This window comes from Podarcis erhardii (assembly GCF_964252035.2).
Source record: "Podarcis erhardii genome assembly, chromosome: 1".
In the NCBI taxonomy this organism is placed as follows: Eukaryota; Metazoa; Chordata; class Lepidosauria; order Squamata; family Lacertidae; genus Podarcis; species Podarcis erhardii.
The window spans coordinates 115,565,686-115,581,013 of NC_138497.1; the positions used below are offsets into that span (position 1 = coordinate 115,565,686).

Consider the following 15,328-nt stretch of genomic DNA (forward strand, 5'->3'; position numbering starts at 1 on the left):
CTATGCAATCCTGTGCATGTCTGCTCAGTTGTAGGCTCCATTGAGTTCAGTGGGACTTACTCTCAGGCAACTGAGCAAGACTGCAATGTTTCCTGTTCTGATGTTGAAGCATCTTCTTCCATATACACGAGTTTCTGATAACAGACTAGCCCCTCTAACCAACCCAGCCTGCTATTGGTGTTCACTTAAACGTGTTTTTTCTCTTTTGTAGAAATTCTTGATGAAGGTGACAGTGACTCAGAAAGTGGTCAGGATGCTGCAAGCAGCGAAGAGGAGGAGGAAGAGGATGATGATAAGGAGGAGGAGGACGAAGAAGGTAAAGCTGCAATTTAAAGAAACAGTTTTATGCACTCCTCGCTACTGTGGAAGTTAGTGCGACAAAACAGTAAACTGATTTTAGTTAATTTTAAAATGTTGTTTCTATTTACTCCAGTGCAACTTCTTTGGCCGTGATACAAATAGTGCATGTCCCATAGCCTCTGCCATTTGCATTTTGGGTTGGTAGCAATAGCAAGGCTGAATTTAGAGGACTGTATTCATAGTATATTATTTAGTTGACCTTACCCTTCTAAATGGCAGATGAGTGGGATATAAATAATAAAATTATTATTGCTATTATTAAATCAGGACATTTCCAATATTTTATCTTTGTGAAATGTTTCAATCCAGTTGTTGTTTGCTTAAATTTGGACCTAGAAAGTCCAGTGGGAGGTTTTTTGTTTTTTTTAACTTAGCCAACAGATTCCTGTTCCATGTCACAATCTGCATTTTGAAAGTCCTCTCATCTTCAAAAGTGGTTTGCTATTTGATGTGAGGCGCTGGTGTTTGAATAAGCCCAAATCCAATGCTTCCCTTGGTATTCAGAGCTACCTGTGTTGGTTTTTGTTCCAGCCTTTGATGTCCTTCAAATATCAGTGCTTGGGTTTTTTGTTTTTTACCATTTGTCTGTGCTGTCATAATGAAATTATACACATTTTGTGGGGGTTTTGTCTTGAATTGTAGCAGAGTTTCCTGTCCCCCCTCCTGTTTCCCGGTGCAGGTTAATTCTTTGTATAATTCTTAACACTATTTCTACAAGGTGTTTTTATTTTTGTGTGTGTGTTTTTTTGTCTTTTTCCTTTCCTCCCAAGCGTGGATGTATTTCATGCCTCCTTGGAATTCCTCTGAGTCTCTTCCTGGTTTCCTTAAACGCTCAGTCTTTGTTACTCTGGAAATGTGAGAAGCAGCATATAGCATGTTAGCCAACAAGCAGATAAACTGAAGTTGTTGCATGCAGAGAGAGGCTGGATTGAGTTTACAAACAAACTTTGAGACAGGTCTTTAGCATTTTCAGACTCTTCCTGAGTGCGCTGTCTCTTCAGTAGGACTGTTGGGAAAGGAAAATAAACTTTTGCTTTCAAATGAAAAGATGGCAATTACAGCACTCTGCCATTACTTGCATTGCTCGTATGAAAAATCTGAAATCCACCCCATAAACAGTAGGGCATTAATTCATTTCAGAGCAGCTAGTTTAGGTCTTGGTTCCTGCATGACCAGCCAGATATACCGCTCTGTTTGTAGGCCTAAACCGTGGAATTATTACCAGTACAGGAGAACTCTCACTCTCTCTCTCTTTCTCCCTCTTCCCCACCCCCCCCCCCCCGTCCTCCCAAATTGTCAAGGGTTTTAACCATTAATCTCAATATGAAACCAGATTTACATTCCTAAATCACAGCTCCTTTTTGAAATTAATGAGGCAAGGCTCATTAAGCAGTATTATTTTGGTTCCCATGCACGAGGACACTGATAGGTTTGATATGCCTTTGTTGTGCTGTGAGCAGCGCTGGGTGATACCTGGTTTTCAGCATCATCAGCTAAACATTGTTATATACTGATGATATATCACGATGTCTGAAATAAGGATGTAACTACATAGAGGCGAACGGGATAATGTTCTGGCAACTGCTACTGCTTAAGGGGTCTAAAACTGATAACTTACTTTACGGTACAGAGCAACAGGGCAGAAGGAATCATGAGAGAAGCGATGACCGGCTTCACAGTTTTTCCCATCTTGCAATTTTTTTACATAGCACGCACGCACATCGTGATTCATGACATATTGCCGTGTCAAATATTATGAAACAGTTATCACAATGTGGACTTCAAACCGATTTTGGATGGCGTATCAGTACATTGCCCAGCTGTGGCTGTGAGGGGACACTTAAGTCAGGTTGCCTATTGTGCTGGAATTTCAATGCTTTCTTCTTTTAACTTGAAATTAAATAAATACTGCCCTTTATTCCTTCACAAATAGTTTATTTGCATTTGTATATTCAGTGGTATATTAGCAGCCTTTGAAGTAATCAACCATTCCAGATTTTTTTTAACCATGAAACCTATGTCTGTCTCTCTCTCTCTCTCTCTCTCTCTCTCTCTCTCTCTCTCTTCCCCCTGCTCTGAATCTTCAAGGGCAAAAAGTGACTATCCATGATAAAACGGAAATCAACTTGGTCTCCTTCCGACGAACCATTTACCTAGCAATTCAGTCAAGGTAAAATGAAACATAATTTTTGTTTGAAATGTGACTCCTTGCACTATGATTAAAAATACTTTTTGGAAGCTAGCAAGTTTTAGATCAGAGCGGCCCAACTTTTCATACCAAGGGGGCCGCAAGAGTCCTTTGAAATGGAACCCACGGGCTGCATGCAGCTTTGTCACGTCCGGGAATGGGGTGAGGCCAAAATTTGGCTCGCTCCCTCCCAGCCTTTGCACTACCTTCCCAAAGTCCTGTAAGTGAGGCACTGGGATTTGTGAAAGAGACACAAGGCTCTGGCAGAGCTCTAGTGCTTTCCCATCTCCTTCACAAGGCTGGGAAAGAGCTAACTAGGCTTTGGGGAAGAGGAGGGAGAACTCTAGAACCCTGTCAAAGCCCTTGGGTGGCACATTAGACCACCCTGTTATAGATGCTCATGTGAGGCAGAATTCTTAGAGCTAAATCTTTAGAATAACATATTTCTCATTGCTATATAATGAATCTCTAGGTGAAAACTGAGATGGTCTGGTTTAAATGGTATGGCTTTGTTCACACATAAAGCAGAACCATGGTTTAACGCTATGCTTAAATGTAGGGGAAACCTACATGACCTGAAGGTGTTGCTGTGTAATGCCAGGTCAATGAAGAATAAAACCACTGCCATCCACGACCTGATTGTGGATGGAGGACTTGACCTGGCATGTGTGACAGAGACCTGGTTGGAGGAAGCAGATGGGCCTGTCCTTGCCGCTGCTTGCCCACCAGGTTTCTCTTACGCACAGCAACCCAGGTCATGTGGGCGGGGAGGGGGGGTTGCAGTGATTTTTAGGAAGTCACTAGCTTGCACCAGGCGTCCCACTGGGAAGATCCAGTTTTCTGAGTGCATGTTCTGGAAGTTGGGCAATAGGGGCAGTACAGGATTCCTTTTGGTGTACCGACCTCCCCGCTGCACCAAGGATTCCCTGTCTGAGCTGCTTCAGGTCGTGGCGGATTTTCTCCTGGAGACACCTAGTTTGGTTGTCCTAGGGGATTTTAACATCCATGCCGACACGACCTTACAAGGGGCTGCTCGGGACTTCGTGGAAAGCATGGCCTCCATGGGGCTGTCCCTGAATAAGTTTGGCCCAACTCATAGTCATGGACATGCCTTAGACCTGGTGTTCACCTCTAGTGACGTGGGTGATCTGACACTAAGTAAAAGTGAAACAAAAGAAGTGCCATGGTCAGATCACTTCCTGGTGCAACTGGACTTCTCCGCGACCCTTCCCCTCTGCAGGGAGGTGGGACCAATTCGGATGGTCCGCCCCCGCCACTTAATGGATCCAAATGGTTTCCAGAGAGTGGTAGGGGATGCCTTATCCCATGTTGATGGCCTTTCAGCTGATTCCCTGGTGGCCCGCTGGAATGCGGAGTTAACCAGGGCTATCGACTGTCTGGCTCCGAAGCGCCCTCTCCGATTGCATGGAGCCCGGACAGCTCCGTGGTTTTCTTCGGAGCTGAGGGCGATGAAACAATCGCTGAGACGGCTAGAGCGTCGGTGGCAAAAAACTCACTCCGAATCTGACCGGACACAGGTTAGAGCTCAACGTCGAGCCTACCAAGTGGCGATAGCGACGGCGAAGAAGACTTTCTTCACCGCCTCTATTGCATCTGCAGAAAATAGTAGCAGGAGACTTTTTCAGGTGGTTCGTAATTTAACGGAACCACCTTTACCACCGGGGCTTTGTAAAGACCCCAAGATCTCCTGCAACGATTTTGCAAAGTTTTTTGCAGATAAAATCACTCATATTCGGAAGGAGCTAGACACCACCGTGGGAGCAGGGCTGGGGCGGGAGAGTGCTAGAGCTCTGTCTGGTCAAGTTGCATGGAATCGATTTCAATCCATTACCCCCGAGGATGTGGACAGGCTGCTTGGACGCGTGAAACCAACCACCTGTCTCCTGGATCCTTGCCCATCCTGGCTAATAAAAGCAAGCCGGGAAGGGCTGGGCGATGGGCTCTGCAGGGTGGTGAATGCTTCCCTCTGTGAGGGAGCATTCCCAGATCCGCTGAAAGAGGCGGTCATCAAACCGCTTCTTAAAAAACCATCTTTAGACCCGGCCAGTATGGCCAACTACCGCCCAGTCTCAAATCTTCCATTCTTGGGCAAGGTGATTGAGCGCGTGGTTGCTGAACAACTCCAGGCACGCCTGGAGGATGCGGACCATTTGGATCCCTTCCAATCGGGATTCAGGCCTCATCATGGGACTGAAACTGCCTTGGTCGCGCTGGTTGATGATCTCCGGCGAGCTAGGGACAAAGGTGAGAGCTGTTTCCTAGTTCTGCTGGATCTCTCAGCGGCCTTTGATACAATCGACCATAACATCCTTCTGGACCGTCTAGAGGGGCTGGGAGCTGGGGGCACTGTTATACAGTGGTTTCGCTCCTTCCTCCTGGGCCGTGTTCAGAAAGTGGTGGTGGGGGATGAGTGTTCAGACCCCTGGGCCCTCACTTGTGGGGTGCCTCAGGGTTCCGTCCTCTCCCCCATGCTTTTTAACATCTATATGAAGCCGCTGGGAGAGATCATCAGGGGGTTTGGACTGGGTGTCCATCAATATGCAGATGATACCCAGCTCTACCTCTCTTTCAAATCAGAACCAGTGAAGGCGGTGAAGGTCCTGTGTGAGTGCCTGGAGGCGGTTGGAGGATGGATGGCGGCTAATGGATTGAGGTTGAATCCTGACAAGACAGAAGTACTGTTTTTGGGGGACAGGGGGCGGGCTGGTGTGGAGGACTCCCTGGTCCTGAATGGGGTAACTGTGCCCCTGAAGGACCAGGTGCGCAGCCTGGGAGTCATTTTGGACTCACAGCTGTCCATGGAGGCGCAGGTCAATTCTGTATCCAGGGCAGCTGTCTACCAACTCCACCTGGTACGCAGGCTGAGACCCTACCTGCCCGCGGACTGTCTCGCCAGAGTGGTGCATGCTCTGGTTATCTCCCGCTTGGACTACTGCAATGCGCTCTACGTGGGGCTACCTTTGAAGGTGACTCGGAAACTACAACTAATCCAGAATGCGGCAGCTAGACTGGTGACTGGGGGCAGCCGCCGAGACCACATAACACCGGTCTTGAAAGACCTACATTGGCTCCCAGTACGTTTCCGAGCACAATTCAAAGTGCTGGTGTTGACCTTTAAAGCCCTAAACGGCCTCGGCCCAGTATACCTGAAGGAGCGTCTCCACCCCCATCGTTCTGCCCGGACGCTGAGGTCCAGCGCCGAGGGCCTTCTGGCGGTTCCCTCATTACGAGAAGCAAAGCTACAGGGAACCAGGCAGAGGGCCTTCTCGGTAGTGGCACCCGCGTTGTGGAACGCCCTCCCATCAGATGTCAAAGCGATAAATAACTACCTGACATTCAGAAGACATCTTAAGGCAGCCCTGTTCAGGGAAGTTTTTAATCTGTGATATTTTAGTGTATCTCTGGTTTTTATGGAAGCCGCCCAGAGTGGCTGGGGAAACCCAGCCAGATGGGCGGGGTACAAATAATAAATTATTATTATTATTATTATTATGCTGGTGACCCCAAACAAGCCTGTTTAAACATCTCCTTCTCCCACCCAGCTGAGAAGAGAACCTTGTCAGAATTTAGTTTCCCTTTTTAAAGAAGCGTGACTTGGCTTGCATTCAAACCCTGCTTTAGAACTAGAACTAGTCATTATCCAATTTCAAATCTTGGGTTATGAAGCTGGCTTTTTAAAGTAGCCAGAGTTTGTTTCAAACCAGGCCTCCCTAGTTTGAACTTAATGCTCAGGATTCCTTTAAAAATGAAACTACCGTATTTTTCGCCCTATAGGACGCACTTTTCCCCCTCCAAAAATGAAGGGGAAATGTGTGTGCGTCCTATGGGGCAAATGCAGGCTTTCACTGAAGCCTGGCCCCTGACCCCTCTCGCTCTCCAGGCTTCAGGAAGCTACCCACAAGCTCTCCTTGTGGAGAGCTGCCTGCACCCCGAAGCCTGGGGGCGCGCTGAGCTCAGTGCCCCCCAGGCTTCGGGCTTCGCACAGCTCTCCCATGGCTTGTGGAGAGCTGCCTGTTCTGGAGTCGGGGGAAGCTCGGGCTTCCCCAGCCCTGCGCCTGGGGGGGGAAATAATTTTGTTTTCTTTATTTCCCCCCCCCCAAAAAAAACTAAGTGTACCCTATGGGCCGAAAAATACGGTAATGCTGGCAGAGTTCTCTTTCGAGTCCCATGGGATTTGGGGGTGAAGGTGTGGAGAGAAAAATATAAATGGCGTGCTTTGCTCAAGCCCTTTCAGGCTCCTCCACCTCATACTAAACGATGATTTAGTGTTATGTCTGTCTTTCTGTCTGTCTGTGTGTAAGAGGGAGAGAAGGAACACTGAAGAGGTTTGCTTAGTGTAAGGAAACATTGTTAATTAACAGGTTGTTTATAGTGTCCCCCTTTCGTCAAATATCAAATATTAATACTTTCTGTGGGGAGGACATTCTGAAACAACATTTTAAGATTTTTCAAAGAAGGACATCATGTTCTCATTTGTTTAATTGCTAGACTTTCTGCTTTCTATTTAACATGATGTTATAGCAACCGTGACTCACGAATGGGAGTCACCTTGTTTTTAAACTGTCTGAAAATTATTGGTTTTGGCCATAGTTCATATAAAAATGTTAAAAGGCTAAAATATATTTTTTTTCAACGCTAAAAAAGATTAAAAGTCTGTTGCATTCTTTATACTTTTTAAAATAACAGATTTTAATTTTTTTATGCTGTGGTGGACTTTCAGTTGCCATCTGTAACAGTACTGATCAATACAGTTTTCTTTTTAATGAACTTCTTGCAACTGTGCCCATGTTAGCATCCAGCAGATCTAAAGTCCATGGAGCAATGATGATTGTTGGGATTATATCTGATGAGCGAAATGGAAGGAGATTTTGGAAGTTCTTATACTCATAAGGATTCTCACACCCAAAAACACTGAAGCACAGCCGATTTAATTCTCAGCCTGGAAGACTAGCTGAACCCAGTATTGCTTGGGTATTTCAACAAAGTCTGTTTCAGGCACACAATATTTAGGCTTTCTAATGCAGAAAATACTGTTGTCAGCATAGAAATGTTTTAAGCTGCTGTGGTTCTGGAGACAAATTCCCCCCTCCCTTTTACAGTTTAGACTTTGAAGAATGTGCTCATAAATTGCTGAAGATGGATTTTCCTGAAAGCCAGACAGTAAGTCTTCCTAATTCCTTTTTTCTTTTCTTTCCCATTTCTGGAATAAGCATCTTTCCCCACCCCCCTCATTCAGATATTGACGTAACTAATCATATAGTATACGAGATAATGCATAGCAGATCAGCTAAAATGCAATTACAGTGGTTCCTCGGGTTAAGTACTTAATTCGTTCCAGAGGTCCGTTCTTAACCTGAAACTGTTCTTAACCTGAAGCACCACTTTAGCTAATGGGGCCTCCTGCTGCTGCAGCGCTGCCAGAGCACGATTTCTGTTCTCATCCTGAAGCAAAGTTTTTAACAAAAGGTAATATTTCTGGGTACGCGGAGTCTGTAACCTGAAGCGTATGTAACCTGAGGTACCACTGTAAAGCCATTTCTTCCAGAGAATGATGGTGATGATTCTAGTATTTATAGTACAGTCATACCTTGGTTTTCGAACAGCTTAGTTCTCAAATGTTTTGGCTCCCGAATGCTGCAAACCCAGAAGTGACTCTTCCGGTTTGCAAACTATTTTTTGAAGCTGAACGTCCGACGCGGCTTCCATGGCTCCTGCAGCCAATCTGAAGCTGTTCCTTGGTTTTCGAAAGCTGAACTGACTTCCAGAACGGATTCCATCTGAAAACCAAGGTACGAATGTAAAGCAAATTTTGGTCGCTAACGTTGTTGGTTTTCCTTCATACTCCTAACATCCCCTCAGATTGGAATAAATAAGGTTCTGTGCTTAAAAATGTTTGCTGTGCTGAAATGCAGTTTTGTCGTTGAACGAGAAACACGGCAGCTGAGCAGTTCTGAGTGCAAAAGAAAATAGTCCGTCAAAGTTGAACTGTGTGTGTTGTTTTGCTGAAACAAGTATTAAATGGTCCTATGGAGGTTTTCCCCTTCATGGGTCACTGCCTTGCTATGGCGAAGGGGCTTGAATAACTTGAATAACTCAGAGAAGCTATGAGCTATGCCATGCAGGGCCACCCAAGATGGACAGGTCATAGTGGAGAGTTTTGACCAAACGTGATCCACCTGGAGCAGGAACCAGCAAGCCACTCCAGTATCCCTGCCAAGAAAACTCCATGGACAAAGACAGGAGTGCCTGGCGTGCTCTGATCCATGGGGTTACGAAGAGTCGGACACGACTAAACGACGACAACAACAACATGGAGGAAAGAGAGAAAGGGAAGAAAACCAGAGTTGTGAAAATTCCCCCTCTGGAACATGTGCATACTTTCTCTGTGCCCTCCTGGTGGGTCAGGAGATGCACACATATACCGGAACATAAATTGAGCCTGTGGACCATCTAGTCTATTATCCTGTTCTCACAAAGGCCAACCAGATGCCTGTAGGAAGCCTGGAGATTTCATGGCGCTTTACAGACCGTCTCCACACTCATCATGGGGGAAGAGAGGTGCCCGGTTCTTCCTTGGCCTTTTCCCCCTTTATGAACGAGTAGCCCATTTCATAGTTCTGCCACATGAGAGCAAAACCTCAGGCTGAAACTCGCCTATCATCTGGTACCAGCCTTGAGGAAGGCACTGGAAGCATTTTCCTTATTAACTGCAGTTTATTGTTGCACACCTGAAGTATAATAAACCATGGTCTGTTAGAACAAAGCAGGAGCCTGCCGTTTCTTATTATAATGACTTGATAGTAAATTGTTACTTTAAATTATCTGCTGTTTGCCCATTTGGGCTGCAGCGATAAACCGCTGTTGGTGGAAAACGGAACATGGATGCTTCCATTCTCTTTACAGCTTCACTAGATGGTGGAGGGAGAGGGACCACACAAGTTCAAGTCTCATGCCTGCTCATTTACATAGCATTAAGCCAAGACTTTATACCATGTCCAAATCAGGCTGGATTTGAGGACTGCACACTGCAAAATCTGTACCCTTTTCTATCCCCATGTCCTCCCACTTATTTCTGACGGCATAACCATTACTCTCTTTTGCAGTAGAACTTTCTGCCATTGAAAGCGCTCATGTTTCCAGTTGATCAGGGACATGTTAGGCACTTCCTCGTAGTGGCTGCAGGACCACCCCAAACATCTTGGAAAAGTGGTGGAGACTAGGTGTCATGTATGGGAGTTTGCCTTATGTGAACTAGCTACGGAGAAATTAAATACTTTCCAAACTACATGGCAAGCCTACACTGAACTCTATTTTATAGAGTTCGTAAATGAACAAAACCTATTAAGGTCTCACCCTAACAGTTGCACTCTGCCCCTGTTCTGATTTTATTTTAGCTTCCTTTTTTTTTTGTTTCGCTGTACTGATAGAAGATAAACTATTCAATACCACATTAATGTTAAAAACGGAGTTTATTTTAAAGATGAGGGACTGTGATCACTCTTCCACAATTGAAAGGGCCATCTGTCCATTAGAGTTATCCTGGTAGCCCCAGGCCATAGCAGCACAGAGAAAACAGGTCTTTTAATCTAGAGTCAAGTCTGATCAATCCAACTTAAATCATTCCAGCTTTTTGTTTTGCAAATATACGTGACTAGGCATACTGTGATACAAGATTGTGCCGTGATGATTCTGCCTAAGTTTTAATTTTATACATTTTACTTTTTTACATAAAATACTCTTACGCAACCGCGTCTCGTCACTGCTGACCCTACAAATTCAATAGATTAAAAATAGTTCCTTCTCAGTGAATTGCTAAAAATGTTAAGTCTGATTAGCAAGTGCAGGGAAGGGGGTGGCAGCATGGTTCTGTTTTGCACCAATTAGTCTCGAATGGAGAATCAGGTTGCTTTTAAGTAATATATATATATATATATATATATATATATATATATATATATACACATACACACACACATACACACACACACACACTGTAAGAAAATGGTCAGCAGAACTAAGCAGATGAGAGGCAGCCAACATGGTTGCCTGCAGACTTTGCCAAGGAACCAGATGCTGTTAGAAGATTGCCTTTGACAATTTTGTCTGCTTTCATCTGAGGAACATCCTTGATGCCTAGAGAGAGAGAGAAGCGATCTGGTGGTGAAAAGCCTTCGGGGTAAATAGAAGCAGGTGGTGGTGACTTTGGATTAAAACTTGAGAGGGAGAATTTAGAAATGGCGGAAGATCTGCAGTTGTAAAACCCTCTGCATCTTCTGCCCTCGCTCTTCGGAATTTGCAACTTTGCTACCTGTTTCTGCGTCAGCTGCCTTGAGATGTGTTGACCTTCTGCAGAAAAAATGGCAACGATGAAAGAATCTTGTTGCACCTAAAGAAATCAAGACATTTATATCACTTATAATTAACCTGTTATGTTTTAAGGTGCCACAAGACTGTTCTTTTGTTGATAGTTCTTTTTTAGTTGTCCAGCTGGGATAAACACAGTGCTCAGCCTTTAACCAGAGGTTGGCTGGCCATCTGCCATGGATGCTTTAGTTGAGATTCCTGCATTGCAGGGAGTTGAACTAGATGACCTTTGGAGGGTCTTTGTGATTCTAATTTTTTTTTGGGGGGGGTAATATAGCCAGCTAAGTTATACTCAAGAGTAGATCCATTTTAATTAATAGATCACTAGTCATTAATATTAGAAACAGCAGGAGACAACCCCGTAATTTGTTTATAGGCAGCTTTGGGTATCTTCACCATAAGGCAGGAGCAGCCCCTGCCCTTCTTGCATGGGAAGCCTGGCCATTGATCAGTAACCAATATATTGTGCACCATGCAAGCACCGGGATTTGTCCTGGCTCTGAATTCTTCATGCTCTAAAACAGTGTTTCCCAAACTTGGGTCTCCAGCTGCTTTTGGACTCCCCAGTTCCTGCCATTCCTGACCACTGATCTTGCCAGCTAAGGATGATGGGAGTTGTATTCCAAAAACAGCTGGAGACCCACGTTTGGAAAACACTGCTCTAAAATCTCGGCTTTTGTTGATCTTTTGTTCATTTGTCCTGGGCGATACCTGTTGAAATCTAAGAAGCCTCAGAGCGAGGCCTTGTCTGGGCTTATAGTGGTCAGAGAACAGGGCTTTGGTGAATAACTCTTTGTCCCATGCACATGACTAGCACAAGGTTAGTGCATGCTTTGTTTATACCGGGTGTCAAATTTTGCGTACCTTGGCACAGGTTTCGTTGTTGTTGTTTTGTTTTTTGTTGTTTTGTAAAGCAGTTTGCCCACAGACCTGCCAGTGTTTTTGCAAAGCCTATACAGCATGGGTCGGCAAACTAAGGCCCGTGGGCTGGATCAGGCCCAGTCGCCTTCTAAATCTGGCCCGTGGATGGCCTGGGAATCACCGCGTGGATCGCAAGCGTGCACGTTCTTTCCCTCTCCCTCACATGGCAGTGGCGGCGGCACCTCCTCCCTCCCTCCTCCTGGCTTCTCCACACCCTGCCTAGAGGAGGAAGGAAGGGGGCTGGGCTTTGTTGGAGCCAGCATTTTCCCGGAGCCCTTTCCCGTGCCACTCATCATCGTTCATTCCCCCCCCGCCCAAAAAAAAATATAGTCTGGCCCCCCACAAGGTCTGAGGGACAGTGGACCGGCCCCCTGCTGAAAAAGTTTGAGGATCCCTGCTATACAGGATCCGCCGAAAAGAGTTGAGCGAGTGAAACAAATGTTACTATTCAGCTTTGAATCAATAGAAAAAAGATGGTCACGGAACTGAGAGATTGCACAAAACAAACGAAATACCGTGAAAATCCCTGAAACGAGAAGTAATCAACTAGAAATATTATCTTGTGGAAATAAACTAAATAATAAGAAAAATCAAAAAGCTTAAGGAAAAGATTAGAAAAACCTAAAATTGAACGAAGCCTTAATGGGATGCCGGCTACAAACCTCGTTTCACTGAACTATTCAGTTTCCTCAGAAGGAAATAGAAATCATAAACTTTAAATGACCAAAATTCAAAAAAAAGGGTAGAACCCCCCCCCCCAAAAAAAATTCTGAAGTATTATAATCCTAGCTCGACCTAGGTAAAGCAAAGCGCAGTAATAAAGGATAGAGGACTCAAAAGTACAGTTACTAATACTGAATTACTGAATTTACAAAAATGGTTTGAAAACCTAAATGGCAAGTTTTAAACAAAGCCCAACTTGAAGAAAGCAAAGCACAGTAATAAAGGGTTGAGGACTCAACTGTGAAAATTCTAGTGCTGCTTTTGCAAAAAGGTTTAAAAACCTAAATGGCTTTGAAGCTGCCACTGAATCCCTGCCTTCCATCATATACAATAATTAAAAACATGTTAGCGTTTAATCTTGAAGACGGGCACTTTGGTCCCAGCCTCTCCTCCTTTTGGAAGGTGGAAGCAGGAGTGTCTTGATAGGCAAATTTGTTTTCCTGCACGTGGCTACTCGAGATATTCTGCTAGGAATCATTGTAATATTTAATTAAAATGTTAAAATATTTAATTACTTTAACCCACAGGGGATATTAAAATGTTGTAACTGCAGTTAAGGGAGCAGAAAGTAATTTGTTCTGCAAGTCATGCTGACTCCACCAGTAACAGCATCAGCACTTTGCCCTGTTTTATTGTATGGAAACTGATTGACTGCAACATTACTATAATAAAACAATGTAAGAAAGTTAATATGCGCCCTGATATATTAAACTAATGACATATATTAGAAAAGAAAGCTTTTAAGGGACGGATTAGTTTGCCCTCTCCACCACCACCACAAAGTAACAATCTCTTTCTGAATATATTTTTGGTTTTGGTCTTGTTTAATATAGAGTAACTGTAAAACCGGCTTGTGTTCTTTCAACACAGTGTGTTGAAGAGAAATGTTTCAGTACGCTATATTGTAGCAAAAAGAATAAAAAGGCTAGGTCGTAATCCTTTACTAGTGGAAGATTAGATTTTTTAAAAAAATCCCTTTTAAGAGTGATTTCCTGTTCTGAAAGTAAGTCAGGGTAGGTTGATAGACGTAGAATTGCTATTATTGAATCCCGCAGCGTTGTCATTTAACCTATAATTTATTTCTAATGTATTGTGTTTCTAATGTATTTCACTTTAATTGGGTGTGCAAATAAATCTCTGGCTTCCTATTTTCAGTATGTGTTTGCTGCAATATTATTTTTTAAAAAATTAGAAGATAAGTACTGTAATTAATTTCAGTTGATACATAGGATTTTATGAGTTTTTCTCCTCTCAACAGAAAGAATTGTGCAACATGATCCTTGACTGTTGCGCTCAGCAGAGAACATACGAGAAATTCTTTGGTTTACTGGCTGGGGTGAGTTGCTTGCTTCGTAGATGGCACGCATAATGCACAAACATCCCATTGAGCATCCTGCAAAAAGGGCTGGTTTACAAATGCAGTTTCAGCGTTTGCAGAATGCAAGGTTGCACCGTCGTAGATCAAATATCACAGGCAGAAGAACATGGATACCACTGAATTTCACCTCGGCTCAGGCTAGCGTCAGCTCACGCATCAAGCACTGAATCAAGAGTATGCGGCTCAGTCCTTAAATAAGCATGTTCATCCCATAGAACAGACTGCATAAATCTGGTAGATTGGCGCACCATTCATGTGCAATCTTTTATTGAAATATAGCAGGACGAGGTTAGTTAAACAGAAGTGTTTTTGTTACGCCAGATATTCAAGGGACACATTTCCTTTCAGGATTAGTTGGGAAATCACATTATGTAAAAGCTAGCCAAAATGTGTTGCATTTTTTCCTTTTCGTTTCTGAGTCGGGCCGGCTAGCTGACATTGGCTTCCAGGGAGCTGAACTAGATCAGGGCAGCCCAACTTTTCCTACTAAGTGGCGGCAAGAGCTCTTCAACACAGAACCCATGGGCCACACAGTGCTTTGTTGTGCTGGGAGGGGGGAGCGAGCCCAACATTTGATGCCCCACCCCTTATGCTGTGTTCCCAAAGTCAACTAAGCAAGGCACTGGCTTTCAGCAGGAGGCCTGAGGGCTCCACAGGATCCTCCCACTGCCTTTGCAAAGCTGGGAAAGTGCTAACTAGGCTTTGGGAAGGGGTTGGGAGGGCTGGGGCAGGTGTCCAATGTTGCCGAGGGCCGCAAAAAAAGACCTAGAGACCGCCCTGAACTAGATTACCTTTGAGGTTTTCTCCATTGTTTTCAAGCCTTCTCTTAGCAACCGTGACCTTTAAAGCATTTCAAAACCTGATTTTCATTTGGGGGAGACTACAAAACGATAAAAGGGACGCAGGTGGTGCTGTGGGTTAAACCACAGAGCCTAGGACTTGCCGATCAGAAGGTCGGCGGTTCGAATCCCCGCGACGGGGTGAGCTCCCATTGCTCGGTCCCTGCTCCTGCCAACCTAGCAGTTCGAAAGCACATCAAAGTGCAAGTAGATAAATAGGTACCGCTCCAGCGGGAAGGTAAATGGCGTTTCTGTGCGCTGCTCTGGTTCGCCAGAAGCGGCTTAGTCATGCTGGCCACATGACCCGGAAGCTGTACGCCGGCTCCCTCGGCCAGTAAAGCAAGATGAGCACCACAACCCCAGAGTCAGCCACGACTGGACCTAATGGTCAAGGGTCCCTTTACCTTTACCTTTACCTTTACCTACAAAACTATAAGAAGCTCATCTTTAACTAGTGTGGAATTCTATGCCATCCACGGAAAGGAAATTAGGATCCAAGTCATTTTTTTCAACACTATTTCTATAGGAGTTTGA

At 44.6% G+C, this 15,328-nt stretch overlaps 1 protein-coding gene across 3 annotated transcripts in view; it reads left to right on the forward strand.

Moving 5' to 3' along the window:
• The window catches only part of CWC22 (CWC22 spliceosome associated protein homolog), a 39,940-nt gene that overhangs the window by 13,399 nt on the left and 11,213 nt on the right, over positions 1 to 15,328 (forward strand). For all 3 annotated transcript variants that reach the window (XM_081869079.1, XM_081869080.1, XM_081869081.1), the window contains exons 12-15: positions 212 to 316; positions 2,449 to 2,530; positions 7,669 to 7,729; positions 13,836 to 13,913. In XM_081869079.1, coding sequence (XP_081725205.1) covers positions 212 to 316; positions 2,449 to 2,530; positions 7,669 to 7,729; positions 13,836 to 13,913 — 326 coding nt within the window. The remainder of the gene's footprint in view (positions 1 to 211; positions 317 to 2,448; positions 2,531 to 7,668; positions 7,730 to 13,835; positions 13,914 to 15,328) is intronic.